The sequence below is a fragment of the Poromitra crassiceps genome (genome assembly GCF_964638095.1).
Source record: "Poromitra crassiceps genome assembly, chromosome: 15".
Taxonomy (NCBI): Eukaryota; Metazoa; Chordata; class Actinopteri; order Beryciformes; family Melamphaidae; genus Poromitra; species Poromitra crassiceps.
Genome location: NC_139634.1, coordinates 4,035,117 through 4,053,989, shown reverse-complemented (window position 1 = coordinate 4,053,989; position 18,873 = coordinate 4,035,117). Strand labels below are relative to the sequence as shown.

Here is an 18,873-nt window from a genome sequence, read left to right as displayed (position 1 = left end):
ACAGCCTGCAACTGAGCTAAGTAGTAGTAAATATGTCATTCCAATAAAGCAGAGATAGACCGTATGTATAACCTTAGCTCGGCACTTGTCTCAATCTACTCTGACACCTGACTCTGTGACAAAGTGATTTTGTATATGAGATGAAGAGGTTTAACTCCATCCTGAGGAAGACAGCACGAGACATTTAGACAGAGACAGGCACAAAGTGATAGAGAGACAGTAAGGCAGAGAGAGAGAGAGAGAATGTGAGTGTGACAGAGAGATAGGGCAGGCACACACATCTAATGACTGTACAAGCACAGCGATCACCTCACCCCCCCAAAAAACGAGATCAGTACAATGCCTGGGGAGCGATAGAGAGACACTCACCTCCTTCTCTCTCTCTCAGTGAAGACGTGCAGGAGGGTAGATGGCACTCCTCACTTCATTGCTGTGGTGCTGCTATGGTGGCTCAGAGACACCCCTCTCCTCTGTCTGCTCCCGCTCAGAGCTCCGCCGACGCACCAGACTCTCTCCCCACACACACACACACACACACACACACACACACACACACACACAGCCAAGTCCAACCAATCATAGCTGTGTATGCTAATGTGTGCAGATTGAAATAGTCTGAGGGGGGGCGTGTGCTAATAAACAGGAATTTGATACTTCATTGAACAATGCAATAATAATTAGTCATATTATATAATAATGAGTCTTATTATATAATAATAATGAGTCTTATTATATAGACAAGGTGGGCAGAGGAGATAGGTTGAGGCTGCTTAGCAAAGCTCATAATGTAGATCTCTAATGTGAGTGGATGGATCCAGCTATGTCTCAGGATTTGTTTTGTAAGCCATACAATAAGCCAAATATATCCCATATTATTATTATTCCTCAGGCAGCACCTCACCTTCCAGCAACAAGTCTCCACACACACGTGGCACGTCATTGGCTGGCAAGGGTTGATAAGAGAGCCAATCGCAGCACTGCACCCGATCCCTGTCACTGTGCAAAAATGACATCATTATGTGACATCATCTCAGCAACAGGGTTCTCTTAGGAGACACCAGCGATACAGGAGGAGATCATAGAATCACAGATAATCAATGAGATCATCAGAGCTAGTAAAACACACAGATCCGGACTGGACTTCTTCAGAGGTTCTCAAATGTTTTTCAGCCAAGCACCCCTTACATGATAGAAAATATACCGGGGACCGCCCTCATTCTGATTTGTGATTTTGGGCTAAGCTTAATTGTTTCCACTGTAACGTGCTTGACTTTTAAATTGATAGGTTTGAGATTAGAATGTAATCCATTAACCATTTTAGATTTAAAGCATAAAATATTTTCGTTGAACTATGAAGCTTTTGCAAAAAAAAAAAAAAAAAAATCCTGAAAACTTTTCGCGGACCCCCTAGCGAAATGCCACAGACCCCTGGGAGTCCCCGGACCCCCATTTGAGAACCACTGATTTAAATTGCACGAGTCATAGATCCCATCCTCAGGCTGGGTGAAGGTCTTCCCACATCAAACCGATCTTCAACCATTACTCAAGCTAGAAACTGACCTTAGTGAAGCATGTGAACATTTCTTGGCCCACAGAAAACACCTGGAATCGGGACTTCCATTTCCACAAACAAACATCTGAGACAAGGGGTTAAATTTCATCGAAAAACACTATTTAATTCTGCGCATACACCATGTGAGATATATATTGATGATCACAGAACCAGATTCACTCTGTATAATACTAGTAATTCAACATCACTAATACTGTAGATCTGGACCCTGAGATTTAGTCTGAGGTGAGAGGAGAAGAGGACAAAGTGCCGACACAGCAAACACAATGCTCGAGAAGTACCATAAACACACATAAGGGCAAAATAGTGAGTAAGCAGCACACACAAGGCAAAATGACCATTCTAAAAGATCTAAAACAGTTACAATAAAACATGTTCAATATTCTCAAGTGAAAAAATGAATAAAATCAATAGTGCAAAACACTTCACAGACACTTTGTGGATCGTCACTCTTTCCTGCTTCTGCTCAGAGTTCAGAGGAGAAATGACGGAACGTGACATTCGAAACAAAAGCAATTTGAACTGCAATTCATAATGTATGTAAGGCATCATGGAAAAAATAGAGCAAACAAGTTGGCTTTAGGGTGAAATGTTAAATTATACAGGCCACATTCTTTGTGAAAAGGATTAGGCACTGTTTAATTGACTTTGCATAGATTAAAAAACAAGTTTCATTCCAATTAAATGTCCACTATAAAAGAAAAGGCAACACATTGACTTCTACAGTGCACTTTCTTGGAAAGTGAAACTTGCTCAGGAATATTATTGATAACTATTTTGCGATCTGTTTTATAAGATAGCTACATTAATGCTAATGAAAATCACATGTTTTTTTTAAACAATAACAATACACATCAAGTAACTTTTTTTCCATAATGGATTGTGTAGTGTTTTCAATCGACACTTTAAATTCTTGCTATGATTTTTTCTTTCTTTCGCCATATCGCCTGATGAAGGCCCAGAGCTTATTCATAATCAATCATAAAAAGTGCTTGACCAGTTTTCTTTTCGCCTAACAACTCGTTCTGGTCCACAGACACGACCGGCAACATGATGTTGATGTTTGTTATCGTTTATGATCATGTCCTTTAAAAAGGCGGGTAAACCTGCTGGCACCTCGCCGCACATTAACACAGACAACACAGACACACAAAGTCACACACACACACACGCACGCACGGACGCGCGCGCTCGTACTCAAACATGCGTTTCCTTTAAGTCTTTAGGTTCAGAGCCAGCAGAGTCATTGGATTTCTTTGCTCCTTCAACTGAACCTGAAGCAGCTGATGCTTGTGAGCCGGTGGGAGCTGCTGCCTGCTGGACTGAAGGCACCTGCAGGAACTCTGGAATCTCCAGCTGCTCTTTGGTCAGAAGACCTCGCTGGTCGTCAACCCTGTCGCCCATGAGGGCCAACATGTCCAGCAGCCCTGACACGCACACAAAGGATCAGGTTCATTCATGCATTATTTCAAATACCGAACATTCTAGTGTGTATTTTTAGTTACCTAGGCAGGCATTTCAATGGCTGAAGTTACGTTTAGTCATCTTAGCAGAGCTGATTTTTCATCCGGCGTAAAGACAATACATATATTTATATTAGTAAATTATACGCCTTGAAAGAAAGGGATGAAAAACAGATCTAGGAATTTTGGATAGGATGGCAGCTAGTTCAAGACATCTGCAAAGAGTGTTGCAGTGTCGATCCACCCAAAGTAGTCCCCCTATCCTGGTTGGATACTGTTGGGGGAGTCCTACCATCTATGTCGTTGCTCTTACTGGGCTTGGGCTGAGTCTTGGTTCTGTCTGCCTGTGCCGACGACCGGGCCTCCACACCACCTGGACCTGCCGCTCGCCCCTGGGACCGAGGCAGACGACAAATCACACAAATTACATACAGCCTTATCCATATGCAGTATTGATCGATATCGATATGCTGCAAAATTAAGAAATTTACAAATCAGCTTTTGAAACAAGGAGTCTGGTGCATAATCATTGACATTCAACAGCCCACGGATGTTACACATCAAATATGACATATTCATAATGAGAAACTCAGAACCACTAACAGCTCATCCTCTCGCACTTTTCTTTTAACATTTTCTCAAGTGTTGAAGAAACATTTAAACAGCTGTATGAACATTTATCCCAATGAATAGAGAACACATTAAAAACTGGTTTTAATGCTCTGTTATTAGCCTTAGAGATACCCTATATTGATTTATTTTCCCGCAATAAATCAGTCAATCATATCTCAATGCACATTGGGGGCGAAACACATTTCAATTTTTGCTTCTTTGTCTCAACTCATTGCAAGGTCCTACAATAAGGTGTGTGCAGCAATCTGTGAGCAATGCCTCACCTGGCCACTGGGTCTGGAACTGCTGTTCTGGTCTCTTCCTATAGTCACACCACACAAAGATATGAATCAGTTTCTACTGTACTGTAGGAAACATTCTGCAACTGCTACTGTGATGACTCTGAGCCACAGACACTCAGAGGTCAGCTGATGCTGTTACAGGATGGAAGTGCTCCATTGTGCTAAACACCAAAGTCTGCCAGAGAAAATATCCTCGACGAGAAGTAAACTGGTCCCCTTGGGATACAGCCACTCTAATCCAATGTATCTGCTCTCCATCTTTTTCTAAACGTAGTTAGTGGAGCTGAGGCGTGGTCGTGCTGATCCAAAGTCAAGTTGGTTCTGAGTTAGTGGAGCTGATCCAAAGTCAAGTTGGTTCTGAGTTAGTGGAGCTGATCCAAAGTCAAGTTGGTTCTGAGTTAGTGGAGCTGATCCAAAGTCAAGTTGGTTCTGAGTTAGTGGAGCTGATCCAAAGTCAAGTTGGTTCTGAGTTAGTGGAGCTGATCCAAAGTCAAGTTGGTTCTGAGTTAGTGGAGCTGATCCAAAGTCAAGTTGGTTCTGAGTTAGTGGAGCTGATTCAAAGTCACGTTGGTTCTGAGTTAGTGGAGCTGATCCAAAGTCAAGTTGGTTCTGGTCTCACAGCAGTGCGTTAGGGAGAGGAGGTGAGTGAACTCTAAGTGGAGCTGAAGCATGGTCGTGCTGATCCAAAGTCAAGTTGGTTCTGGTCTGGCAGCAGTACGTTAGGGAGAGGAGGTGAGTGAACTCTAAGTGGAGCTGAAGCATGGTCGTGCTGATCCAAAGTCAAGTTGGTTCTGGTCTCACAGCAGTACGTTAGGGAGAGGAGGTGAGTGAACTCTAAGTGGAGCTGAAGCATGGTCGTGCTGATCCAAAGTCAAGTTGGTTCTGGTCTCACAGCAGTGCGTTAGGGAGAGGAGGTGAGTGAACTATAAGTGACACAGCACCCAACAAGACAAATGGGCTCGAACATCGAGACCGCACAGAAGAGGAGGAGGAGAGCGAGAGAGGAACTGGGGGGGTAAATTGGAATAAGCAGACACTGACACAGGAAAACAAGGCCATTAAAGTTGAGAGTGAAAAGGAAGACCTTCTCCTCGCTATCGTTTAACTGCAAGTGAGAGCAGAAGAATGCAGAAAGATTCCCTGGGAGCCGTGGAGAGAAACCCCACACACACACACACACACACACACACACACACACACACACACACACGATAGAAATACTGTCATTATCCCCCAAGGTGAAATGTTTTCATTATTTGACACTCGGCCAACAAACCAAAAGGTGCAATGCAGCAACATTCAACATTGTTGTACTACAACGTTTTATTATGAATGCTTCCCCTTCGTCACACTCAAATAAACACCAGGTTTTCAAGGGTCAAGTATATATTCACCTTTGACCTTGTCAAGCCGCAGCCTCTTATTGGCCAGTTTGAACACATTGGTGCTCAGGTTCAAGGACTCGTCACTCCCAACCTGAAACCACACAAAGTGAAGTGTGAAGGATGCAACCAGAGAGATACTCACACACACACACACACACACACACACACACAGGGTTGCATGACCCCAGGTTTTTTCAAGTCAACCCGTCTACCGATAAAATCGAGTCAACATGGACTAGTTGTCACGTTGTTCAGTGCCGGTTAAAAAAAAAAAAAAAAAAATCTTGGTCGCTGAGTTGATGACGGCAGCCTGCGATGCGGGGGGAATGTAAACACAATCATAATGGCTTTGGAAAACTGTGTGCGAGTAATAAATGATGAACAGAGACTTAGTGCTAACAGTTTGATGTCTGGGCTGCACTGTAGTGTTCAGGGTTGCACCATCTGTCGTTCACATAGCGACTGGCTGCCTCTCCTTTCCTATATATATATATAATCGATTTTTGACATTTCTGAATCGATGCAGAATCGTGCACGTCCGCATCGCGATGCATCTTATAATCGATTATTTTTGACACCCCTAATTTGTAGATTTTATTCTATGTCTCCTCTTCCTTAACCATCACCTCCTCCTCTGCAATGCCCCTATTTCCTCCTCAGCTCAGAGGATACTGGGGTCGAGTTCAGCCCCGACAACATGTAGCAAAATGTTTCTTTCAACGGACACAGCGGTGCATTGAATCATGCGAGGAACCATGATGTTCAACTTGGAAACCGTAGCAAAACGGCGCACAGCGTTTTCATATTGAACACACCCCAGCTGGTCCTTTAGTAACGTTAGTAAACAATGGAGCCGCTCGCAACAATAAAAGTACTCCGATAGCGAGAAAAAACAATGAATGTGCATAGTTATAGTTATAGTTATAAGCCAAATAACAGCTGAGTACTTTCATTACCAAATAAATGTAGAAACAGTTGTAATGAGTGGAAAATGACAAGATGAGAAGAGCTCTTGCAGGCTGAAGCACAAGTCTCAAACCACGTTGACGACTAGTTGACGTCCCCCGGTAGGCATCGACTTGTGGTAAGTTAACGTCGACGAGTCTATGTAACCCCTAACACTAGGGGTAGGGAACAAAATCAATACACCATAGTATCGCAATATTTTGCCTGATGATATTGTATCGATATTTGGATGCCAAGTATCGATATAATAATAATAAAAAAAATAAAAAATTGCAGGTCATGCCAGGCCACCGGGCATCTGCCCGAAGTGCCCGATGTTGCAGTTCGCACCTGCAGTGGCGTATTGAGTCCAGAGGAGCTTAATAATGTAGCCTACGTGTGGGGCAAAAACTAAACAAAACAAAAAAACATGTATGCATGTTTTCCTTCCGGTGAGGTCAAGGAAAAGGTAGGAAAAGGAGTTAGGAGTGACAATATATCGAAATATCGCAATATTCAATATATCGCAATACTAGCAAATCGCAATATCTCAATACTATCGTATTGTGACTCAAGTATCATTTTAGTATCATGGGCATCTGGTGATTCCCACACCTACCTAACACACACACACACACACACACACACACACACACACAATCAGTTACATGTTTCTCTCTCACACACACAATCAGTTACATGTTTCTCTCTCACACACACACAATCAGTTACATGTTTCTCTCTCACACACACAGTTACATGTTTCTCTCTCACACACACAGTTACATGTTTCTCTCTCACACACACAGTTACATGTTTCTCTCTCACACACACAGTTACATGTTTCTCTCTCACACACACACAGTTACATGTTTCTCTCTCACACACACACAGTTACATGTTTCTCTCTCACACACACAGTTACATGTTTCTCTCTCACACACACAGTTACATGTTTCTCTCTCACACACACAATCAGTTACATGTTTCTCTCTCACACACACAGTTACATGTTTCTCTCTCACACACACAGTTACATGTTTCTCTCTCACACACACAATCAGTTACATGTTTCTCTCTCTCACACACACAATCAGTTACATGTTTCTCTCTCTCACACACACAATCAGTTACATGTTTCTCTCTCTCACACACACAATCAGTTACATGTTTCTCTCTCACACACACACAATCAGTTACATGTTTCTCTCTCTCACACACACAATCAGTTACATGTTTCTCTCTCTCACACACACAATCAGTTACATGTTTCTCTCTCACACACACACAATCAGTTACATGTTTCTCTCTCACACACACAATCAGTTACATGTTTCTCTCTCACACACACAGTTACATGTTTCTCTCTCACACACACAGTTACATGTTTCTCTCTCACACACACAATCAGTTACATGTTTCTCTCTCTCACACACACAATCAGTTACATGTTTCTCTCTCTCACACACACAATCAGTTACATGTTTCTCTCTCTCACACACACAATCAGTTACATGTTTCTCTCTCTCACACACACAATCAGTTACATGTTTCTCTCTCACACACACAGTTACATGTTTCTCTCTCTCTCACACACACAGTTACATGTTTCTCTCTCTCACACACACAATCAGTTACATGTTTCTCTCTCACACACACAGTTACATGTTTCTCTCTCACACACACAATCAGTTACATGTTTCTCTCTCACACACACAGTTACATGTTTCTCTCTCACACACACACACACACAGTTACATGTTTCTCTCTCACACACACACAGTTACATGTTTCTCTCTCACACACACACAGTTACATGTTTCTCTCTCACACACACAGTTACATGTTTCTCTCTCACACACACAATCAGTTACATGTTTCTCTCTCACACACACAGTTACATGTTTCTCTCTCACACACACACACACAGTTACATGTTTCTCTCTCACACACACACAGTTACATGTTTCTCTCTCACACACACAGTTACATGTTTCTCTCTCACACACACACAGTTACATGTTTCTCTCTCACACACACAGTTACATGTTTCTCTCTCACACACACACAGTTACATGTTTCTCTCTCACACACACACAGTTACATGTTTCTCTCTCACACACACACAGTTACATGTTTCTCTCTCACACACACACAGTTACATGTTTCTCTCTCACACACACAGTTACATGTTTCTCTCACACACACACACAGTTACATGTTTCTCTCTCACACACACAGTTACATGTTTCTCTCTCACACACACAGTTACATGTTTCTCTCACACACACAGTTACATGTTTCTCTCTCACACACACAGTTACATGTTTCTCTCACACACACACAGTTACATGTTTCTCTCTCACACACACACAGTTACATGTTTCTCTCTCACACACACAGTTACATGTTTCTCTCACACACACAGTTACATGTTTCTCTCTCACACACACAGTTACATGTTTCTCTCACACACACAGTTACATGTTTCTCTCTCACACACACAGTTACATGTTTCTCTCACACACACACAGTTACATGTTTCTCTCTCACACACACACAGTTACATGTTTCTCTCTCACACACACAGTTACATGTTTCTCTCTCACACACACAGTTACATGTTTCTCTCACACACACACACAGTTACATGTTTCTCTCTCACACACACAATCAGTTACATGTTTCTCTCACACACACACAGTTACATGTTTCTCTCTCACACACACAATCAGTTACATGTTTCTCTCACACACACACAGTTACATGTTTCTCTCTCACACACACACAGTTACATGTTTCTCTCTCACACACACACAGTTACATGTTTCTCTCTCACACACACAATCAGTTACATGTTTCTCTCACACACACAGTTACATGTTTCTCTCTCACACACACACAGTTACATGTTTCTCTCTCACACACACACAGTTACATGTTTCTCTCTCACACACACAATCAGTTACATGTTTCTCTCACACACACACAGTTACATGTTTCTCTCTCACACACACAATCAGTTACATGTTTCTCTCTCACACACAATCAGTTACATGTTTCTCTCACACACACACACAGTTACATGTTTCTCTCTCACACACACAATCAGTTACATGTTTCTCTCACACACACACAGTTACATGTTTCTCTCTCACACACACAATCAGTTACATGTTTCTCTCACACACACACAGTTACATGTTTCTCTCTCACACACACACACAGACAGAGGATGGGACAGTGCTCACCATGCTGACCAGGACGTCCTGTGGTCTCAGCTGGTGTTTCTGCAGCACCACAGAGAGGGCGTCCTGCAGACTCTTACTGGACTTCACCACGATCCCCTTTGTCTTACCAGTGAAGACCACCTCCAGCCTGACACACACACACACACACACACACACACACACACACACAGCAGGTTGGCATAATTAAGGTCTACACAGCTGAAGACCTAAAGCTACCGAAGAATCTAAAGTCACCCAGAGAATCAATTCTTAGCAGACAATCCAAAATGTATCTTCTACCCAACTGATTCTAATTGCTAAAATTCATTCAATGCAAATGACAATGACGACTGAAGTGATGCTTAGAAAGCCCATCTGCCTGTGTGGGGTTAACAGGAGGAGTTAACAGGAACAGGAGGTTAACAGGTTAACAGGAGGAGTTCCCTCCAGGATGCTGAGCTTGGCTGAGAGAGAGAGAGAGAGAGGAAGGAGTGGAGGAAGTGACTCACGCAAATGTCACTCTGAGCTCTAAGGAGACCTGCTGGTCTCTCAGCACGGAGCAGTCCTGGTCCAGCGATAAGGGCTGCTGTGGGGGAGAGCACACACACACACAATGACAGACCATTTTCAAAGATGCATTTAAACTTTGAGGGGAAAACGGTTTCAAACATATAGAGAGGAAGTGTCATGTGGCGCAGTGGGCATTTTAAAAACAAACTCTTGATTCAAAACTCTTTCTTCATCCAGGTGTTTCAATGAGCTTACCTTGTCTTTGCCGTGAAGGTAGATGACCACATCTTTGAGCGGGAAGCCTCTCTTCTCACACAGGCTGGCCAGCATGTCTCTGATGAGCAGGCCGGGCCGCGTGGGCGCCAGCGAGGCGCTGCCGTCAGGGAGGTACAGGCAGCAGTAGCCCCCCTCCAAGCGATTGGCCCCGCCCTGCTCTGGGGAGTGAGGACTGGAACGCCCATTCTGAATCAGGGAGGAGGGGTGGAAGAGCAGGGAAAACTCTACATGTTAGTCATTAAATTCATGGTAGATTTATACAACTTGTCACATTGTAGACTACATGTTGATCAATCATTGAGTGACGGGGAGCTGGTGTAGGTACAGGATCTACTCGGCCTACAGGAAGTGCTGCAGATGAAGTTCAACTCTCACAACATTTATTTTCAAAAAGTAAAGTAAAATATGTTCCACCTTCGGTCAGGACAGCTGAATCACTGCTGATCTTTCGGAAAAGACTAAAGACACACCTTTTCAGGCTCCATCTGGGCCCTTCTTGATCTAACTTCTTTCTCTCTCTTTCTAAAAAAAAAAAAAAAAAACTACTAACCTAAACTAAACTTGTACCACTGTTCCTTCAGAAGATGTAGTTGTCATAGACTGTGCTCCATAGTTGATTGCTCTATTGCTGACAAAAATGTGTTATTGTAAGTCGCTTTGGATAAAAGCGTCTGCCAAATGACGTAATGTAATGTAATGAGAAATGGTCCCGTAACACTTGAATCATGATCACTGAATGTTTGTATGATTCATATTCTTAATGTCTATCATGTCTGATAACATCAGTAGCTTAGCTTGTTAGCTAATCTAAAGCTGTCGGCCATTTTGCTTACATTAATCCCACGTGCCCCCCCATATACAGCCAATCACAACGCGTGCCCGAGCCGAAATTGCACCGGCACCAGCTACACAGCCCCCCTTGACAGGTGCACTGACCTCTATCTGCCTGTAGAGGGAGCCGAGCTCCACGCTGCTGGTAGACTTGGCCGACATCTGCGAATCGTTCCGGAACACTACGGCATGGGTGGCGGACATATCTATTGCTACACATGGGAAGAAGAGCAAGGGAGGACATTTTAAATAAGATCCAGGATTGACCTTGAAGCCTAATTGATTCAGAAGCACAGGACAAGTGAAACAGAGCTGCAATGATTGGACAGCCACTAACTACCTATGTAATTAATGTATGTATGTATGTATGACTATGTATGTAATGTAATGTAACTACCTCCCCACGATCCTCTGTTCTGTCTCTGTTTCTCTGCTGTACTCCTCCCGCGTGGACTGCTGCTCTGTTTGAGAAAGGCGTCACAAGCCGTTACAATAGAATTCACACCAAAGAGAAAATCTGGACATTTGATCAATTCATTCTTCTTCTATAGAGAGCTAAAGTGAAACGTCACTTCCTGCTCTCTCCCTGTACCAGCGCTGCAAAAAATATGAATGGCGGTGGAGGCACTGGACGGAAAATAAGGTTACTTACTTACTTCCGAGGTGCCAACGCTAATTTTGTCCATTTAAAAACGTAACTTTGCATGTCAAGAAAGTCACAGTTTGTCACCAAACTGTTGCACTAGAAGTTATAAATCAGAAAAGACTACATACACTGTCGCCTAAGTGACGTCACTTTCTCTCCCGGCAAAGCTGAAGACCGGCGACATGCCACGAGCTTCCACGAGCTATGTAGTTTTTAATACAAAACTAACCCCTACGTTTCAGTTTGACGACAAACTGTGACTTTCTTGACATGCAAAGTTATGTTTTAAATTGACAAAATTAGCGTTGGCACCCCGTGGCACAATTCAAACGGGATCAAAAAAGTAATGTTATTCTTCGTCCACCGCCATTCATATTTTTCGCAGCGCTGGTACAGGGAGAAAGCAGGAAGTGACGTTTCACATTGGCTCTCTATCAAGCTCTTCTTCTCATCATCTGTCCATTTCCTCCCCCTTGCACTATATACCTTCTTGAGGGAGGAGGGGCTACTGTTGCCCATGTCCTCCCAGGAGCCCGTGCGGGGCGGCTCAGTGGAGATGCGGGGCAGCTGCTTGCCCTCCACGCTGGCCAAGCTGCACTTCTGGTAGAGAGGAGAGCGCACAAAGCGCCTGTAGCTGTCCATCTTCATCAGCTTAAAGATCTGACAAGACACACACACACACACACAGTCACAGCAACAACATCGACTCTGTTGACAGGTGTGTGTGTGTGTGTGTGTGTGTGTGTGTGTGTGTGTGCGTGTGTGTGGACTACACGCGGACCTGTGCCTGTGCCTTGTTGAACATATCAGGTGTGGGCTGCTCCAGGTCCTTCTCCTGGGTCTTGGCTGTGTCGTCGATGTTGACTGAGTAGGGAGCGCTGTCGGACAGGTAGGTCTGGTAGATGGAGCGAGCCGCCTCCTTCAGCTACAAACACACACAGAGCACCGTCACACCCAGGTGACCTCCTTCAGCTACAAACACACACAGAGCACCATCACACCCAGGTGACCTCCTTCAGCTACAAACACACACAGAGCACCGTCACACCCAGGTGACCTCCTTCAGCTACAAACACACACAGAGCACCGTCACACCCAGGTGACCTCCTTCAGCTACAAACACACACAGAGCACCATCACACCCAGGTGACCTCCTTCAGCTACAAACACACACAGAGCACCGTCACACCCAGGTGACCTCCTTCAGCTACAAACACACACAGAGCACCGTCACACCCAGGTGACCTCCTTCAGCTACAAACACACACAGAGCACCGTCACACCCAGGTGACTTCCTCCTTCAGCTACAAACACACACAGAGCACCATCACACCCAGGTGACTTCCTCCTTCAGCTACAAACACACACAGAGCACCATCACACCCAGGTGACTTCAGCTACAAACACACACAGAGCACCGTCACACCCAGGTGACTTCCTCCTTCAGCTACAAACACACACAGAGCACCATCACACCCAGGTGACTTCAGCTACAAACACACACAGAGCACCGTCACACCCAGGTGACTTCCTCCTTCAGCTACAAACACACACAGAGCACCATCACACCCAGGTGACTTCCTTCAGCTACAAACACACACAGAGCACCATCACACCCAGGTGACCTCCTTCAGCTACAAACACACACAGAGCACCATCACACCCAGGTGACTTCCTCCTTCAGCTACAAACACACACAGAGCACCATCACACCCAGGTGACTTCACATACGCAGGAGCAATAATCATCTGTTTCTTCCTCAACTCAATGGGAAAAATATGAGACGGGTTTTTCCTGGTTTTGTTTTCCTTTTTAAAAAGGACAGACACAACTACGATAACATATTGCATATTTATCGGAATATTTCTCTGATGCTGCTGATATATTTCAGTATAGTAGTAGTTGTTGTAGTAGTAGTAGTATTTTCACTTGGCCATGCCTCAAATTGGCATGTCCATCAACAGCAGCAGTCAATCAGCAGCCCACACTTCCTTGTTTCCCTCCCAGTGTGATTTAATGTAATGATCAATAATGTTAATTTAGCTTATTGTGCAAAACGGATGAGAAGTTGATTACAGCCAGTTCTCTCCTCACAAAAACGATGCTCACAGAATGGTTACATTCATTATCAGAATGGTTACATTCATTATTGTGGTTGATGGCGAGTTGTGAATTATGTTAAGAGTGTTTCTGTTTATTTTCAATTAACGCCACCTAATTAGCACTTGTTACTTGAATTATTTTAACTCGTCAAAATTATGTCACATTATAAAAGGCCATAAAAACCAGTGAGGAAGACATGATTTGACTGTTCAAAGCCTTGTAATAGAGAGCCGCAGGAACGAGTCCGGAAAACATCGATGCTAACACTCCTGGTTCTTCACTGTTTTCGCCTATGGGATTTTTGAATGGGTTTTAGGCGCAATGCTTCTAATAAGGTCTCTGGGCAACGCAAGCTTAATCAAACGCAAACCAGTGTTTAGTAATATCATCTTCACACATGAGGACCACTTTTATGAGTTTTGAAGCTTTTACGTGCCGTTAAAAGGGCGGCGAGCTAGCAAACGGCTAAATGAGACTACACTGTTGAGTCGACGGGGATATTATATGTCAATAACGTCACCACTTCAAAGGACGAACACGGAAATTCTCTTTCCCTCACCTGGTTCAGCCCAGGGTAATCAGTGCACAGCAGCGCACACAATCACAGTCCAGGTTGAGTGGTGACGTGACGTGGAAGCCTATGCGACAGTGTGTAGTTCTGGATTAGCTTAGCACGAGCTTTTTACTTCTAGGGCTCGCATTTACGCTACAAAACTCATGAAAGTGGTCCTCATGTGTGAAAATTATCCCGCTGAACACTGGTTCGCGTTTGATTAAGCTTGCGTTGCCCAGAGACCTTATTTGAAGCATCGCGACAAACCCCATTCAAAAGTCCCATAGGCAGAAACAGTGAAGAACCAGGAAATCTGGGACTTCCGTGTTATGACTACAAAAATACATCATCCTTGTGGCTCTCTATGGCAGACCAGTACACAGATACAACTGGAGCCTCTCACTCCGCCCACCATGGGTCAAAATAGAGAAAGACATCAACCAAATTGCTCTCAGTGTAAACGTTCAACTTCCTGCCTGTCTCCATTACCGTCATGTTACTTAGTGTTTTGTGGAGGTTTACTTCCTGTCTGCCTCCATTAGCATCCTGTTACTTAGTGCTTTGTGGAGGTTTTACAAATCCATAAGAGACGGCGGAGGAGGAGCTTATGTGAAGAAATGCAGGATGACAACATGTCCGTCATCTTATCAGAAACACTCAATGAATATGAGGGAGAAACACACACATACTGTACCTCAGATACCTCAGAGGCCGGAATCTTCTGGAACTTTTCACACGCCTGCCAGAATAAGATGTTCTCTGCACTGACCTCAGACCTCAAAAAGGCCTGTGGAGAAAGACACACACACGCGCGCGCACACACACACACACACACTTCATAAACAAGTTGTACTCTGTGTGTGTGCGTGTGTGTGCGAGCGTGTGTGTGTGTGTGTGTCTTTGCGTGTGTGTCTGCGTGTGTGTGTGTATGTACTGTATGTGTGTGTGTGTGTGTGTGCGTGCGTGCGTGCGTGCGTGCGTGTGTGTGTGTGTATGTGTGCGTACTGTGTGTGTGTGTGTATGCATGTGTGTGTGTGTGTGTGTGTGTGTGTGTGTGCGCGCGCGTGCGTAGGCCTCACCGTGAAGAAGCAGACACCAGCAGGATCCTCCAGCAGCTTCTCGAAGGAGACGGCCCAGCTGAGCACGCTGTTGGCCGGACCCCCCGGACCCCCGGCTCCTCCCTGAGACCCCGGCAGGCTGGAGCTGCTGCCTCCACAGCCCCGCGCCGTCATGTTCAACTCTGAGGCACAAACACACACGTTTAGCAGCACAGTGAGAAGCATGTTGGCCAAGAAGGAAACTCATCTGTGTTCAGACATGTTCACTTCTTGGAAATATGAGGTGTATAGAATTGGCAGCAGGTCACGGGCTCTTCGCGCTTACCTCCATCTGACACTGCCTGGCTCTACCGAGAGAGAGAGAGAGAGAGAGACACACACACAGACAGACAGACAGACAGGCAGGTAGACAGAGACAGTAGGGGATTTTACAACATACTCAAACTGAAACTTGGTTAAGTCAGATAAGAAGATGGAATACACATCACCGGGTGATATATATAAACTATGGCAATAGTATGTGTAGCTATTGGTAAAAAACCCATACAGAATTCAGAGAAATGCAGCCCCAAATTAATACTGCCTTTTTTTTTTATCTATAGGTCAACTTTGTGAGGCGATAACGCATGAGGTGACAGGTATGACAAGGTCAAGCGCAATGCAAGTACAGCCTCCATGGAAACTTCAATTTAAGACCAACTTAAGAGTAAAATCTATTTTCTGTTAGGGTTAGGATTATAAGAGAAATCATATTCATGGAAAGGTGAAATCAAATGGAATTCAGATCATTAATAGTATGTCTATGACAGTACAACCAATATTTGTGATCAATAAAAATATTACAAAAATAATCAAAATCATTCATTCATTCATTCATAAATCTTCCAAAGCGAGGAACCAGAGAACTCAAACGTAGCTCCTAACTGAATGAAGATACAGAGCTGTTCCACAACATGGAGAATGACAGTAAACCCTTTAGTTTACAGTAGGGGTGTCACAATATATCGTCCCACGAAATTTCGCGATAGTAAAACGTCACGATATGTATCGTTGAGATGAAATCTCATATCGTGAAAAAAAAAAAAAAAAAAAAAAAATTTTTTTTTTTTTTTTTTCAAAAGTAGACAAAGAAACGTCTTTGTTTGTTGAAGTTCAATGTGTGGAAAGTAGTTCAGTTGAACAAGTCTCTGAAGAGACACATGAGAAGTTATACAGGAGAGAAACCATTCAATTGAGTTTCTGGCAAAACTGTTTACTTGACAGGAAAAACTGAAGATGCATAAAAAATAGACTAAGAAAAGTCTTGTTGTTTGAGTTTGAAGAAAAACTGAAGATACATAATGAGAATTTATACTGCTGAGAAACCTTTTAGTTCAAAGTAAATCTAAGTGACGGTGTAACTCATTCTATTTCAAGATAAGCCTTATCTCCAATCTCATGTTTTTTCTAGTTGTTATTGTAATAACAATTTCCCACAACAGCATGTTTTGTATTTGTGCATTTCAAATAAAATACTACTTTTCCAGTCATATATTGTCATTATTCAAGTTTAAAAAAATATTGTTAAAATCGTATCGTATCGTATCGTTATCGTGAACCCAGTATCGTGATACGTATCGTATCGTGAACTGAGTGTATCGTGACACCCCTAGTTTACAGTAAGCAATAATTCATGTGTTGTTGCCACCACAGTTACAGAAGCCACACACACACGTACTGTAACTGTACATATATGGATCCAGACGCACACAAGCATTTTAGGAAGTGAAATGTGAAGAGCAGCTGCGTGTTTTCCTTTCGATGGTGCAACCATGAGGCTTTGACAGGAAGTGGTGATGGGGCCACTCACTGATGACGACGCTCTCATTCACTTTTAAACAGCTCAACGTCAAACCTCATTCATCTCCTGTCAAAGTCCTTTCTGCTCCACGTCAGGTGTAGAGGTCAACCTCTAGTCAGGTCAGGTGCCTCCTCAGAAACACATGAAGAAGAAGACTGTCACAGAACTCTGCAGCTCGTGTGCACACTACTCAAACTGCCTTTATCCTGTCCACATAGAAACACATGAAGAAGAAGACTGTCACAGAACTCTGCAGCTCGTGTGCACACTACTCAAACTGCCTTTATCCTGTCCACATTCTTGAACAAAAGCAGAAAGAGATTGATTGATAAGAAGAGAAAAACAATACAGAAGTCCTGGGAGAGATGGCCCCTCTATTGCCCTCTACTGGCTGGCTGCAGAACAACTCATTCAGTGGGACCAAAGGCCTGTCTTCTATGTAGAAACATGCAGTCAGCATGTTACAATTTCCTTTCAGTTTCCTCTATGTTGTTCCTTAAGGTGATTTAGTCAACATTGAGCCAGAAGGAAGACCTGTGTCGCCACCATTCTGTCATAAGGAAGACCTGTGTCGCCACCATTCTGTTCTTGGCAAAGACAACAGCTCTGGCACATGGGCTCCGTGACCATATAAGGCAATATGGGCTGGCCTGGCTCCACCCTTAGCTCCACCTCTCTCTCCACCCCGTCTAAACTCTGACTCCTAAAACACCAGTATGTCAGCACCTAGTAACCCACCTCCTGGGTAACAGTAACCCACCTCCTGGGTAACTAATCAGGCCAGTAGAAAGTGAATGGGTGAAGCTACAGTCACTTTGTCCCTGGCTTTCTAGTGTCTACTGCAAACATGCAAATGATTCATCGAGCCCATATTTGGAAGTTCCTCTCCCATCTCGCCTTCACGTCACACTGCAAAATATACAATCCACTTCCAATATCCAACAAGGGGAGCATGTGTTCAGATGTTCTGAAAATCCTTTTTAAGAAGTACAGACAAGACAAGATAATAGAAAGATAGATGCAGCACAGATAAAAAAAACTTTCAGCATCTCTGAAGTACATCTTCAGACCGGCGTTCACACCCTCAGCAGAACCAAAGCCAACATAGCAAAGGTTATTTACGCTCTCACAGAGACAGTAGAGTGATGCCAGCTCAGCCTCCACACAGACAGACGCGACAGATTGGTGAACAGGCATGGCTCGGTTTCCGCTTCTGACTCAAGCGTAGCCACCAACTGTAGCCTGTTAGAACAGCTTCTGACTCAAGCGTAGCCACCAACTGCTGTAGCCTGTTAGCACAGCCTGAGTAGCTCTGGCAGTGCTGAGGGTTGTCATCTGGAGACAGAACATACTACCCCACAGTGCAACAAGCTAAGCGCTACATTCTATTCCCGAGACAGAGACAGAGAGAGAGAGGGCACAAAAGTTACCGACCTGGATGTAAACTGTCACTGTGGCCATATTAGTATCAAGATGTAGGGCAAAAAACAATGACAATGTTTCAAACAAAATCACTGGCCGCTTAGTAAATCAACACAAGGAGAAC

At 43.9% G+C, this 18,873-nt stretch overlaps 1 protein-coding gene across 7 annotated transcripts in view; it reads right to left on the bottom strand.

The window, feature by feature from the left end:
* The window catches only part of rgs14b (regulator of G protein signaling 14b), a 28,326-nt gene that overhangs the window by 9,137 nt on the left and 316 nt on the right, over window positions 1-18,873 (bottom strand). For 3 of the 7 annotated variants that reach the window (XR_014553361.1, XR_014553362.1, XR_014553363.1), the window contains exons 2-16: window positions 15,813-15,834; window positions 15,509-15,669; window positions 15,124-15,216; window positions 12,555-12,698; window positions 12,260-12,433; window positions 11,525-11,588; window positions 11,233-11,339; window positions 10,276-10,482; window positions 10,020-10,096; window positions 9,532-9,658; window positions 5,345-5,426; window positions 3,933-3,970; window positions 3,329-3,428; window positions 1,561-3,000; window positions 370-996 (exon numbers count right to left, since the gene is read on the bottom strand). Coding sequence is in view for 1 of the 7 variants with exons in the window: in XM_083651698.1 (XP_083507824.1) it covers window positions 2,771-3,000; window positions 3,329-3,428; window positions 3,933-3,970; window positions 5,345-5,426; window positions 9,532-9,658; window positions 10,020-10,096; window positions 10,276-10,482; window positions 11,233-11,339; window positions 11,525-11,588; window positions 12,260-12,433; window positions 12,555-12,698; window positions 15,124-15,216; window positions 15,509-15,669; window positions 15,813-15,834 (1,626 nt within the window). In the remaining 6 variants the exon portion in view is untranslated. Of the gene's footprint in view, window positions 1-369; window positions 997-1,468; window positions 3,001-3,328; window positions 3,429-3,932; window positions 3,971-5,344; window positions 5,427-9,531; window positions 9,659-10,019; window positions 10,097-10,275; window positions 10,483-11,232; window positions 11,340-11,524; window positions 11,589-12,259; window positions 12,434-12,554; window positions 12,699-15,123; window positions 15,217-15,508; window positions 15,670-15,812; window positions 15,835-18,873 lie in introns of those variants that run through there. The other 4 variants (XR_014553364.1, XR_014553365.1, XR_014553366.1 and 1 more) reach the window with 4 other exon arrangements.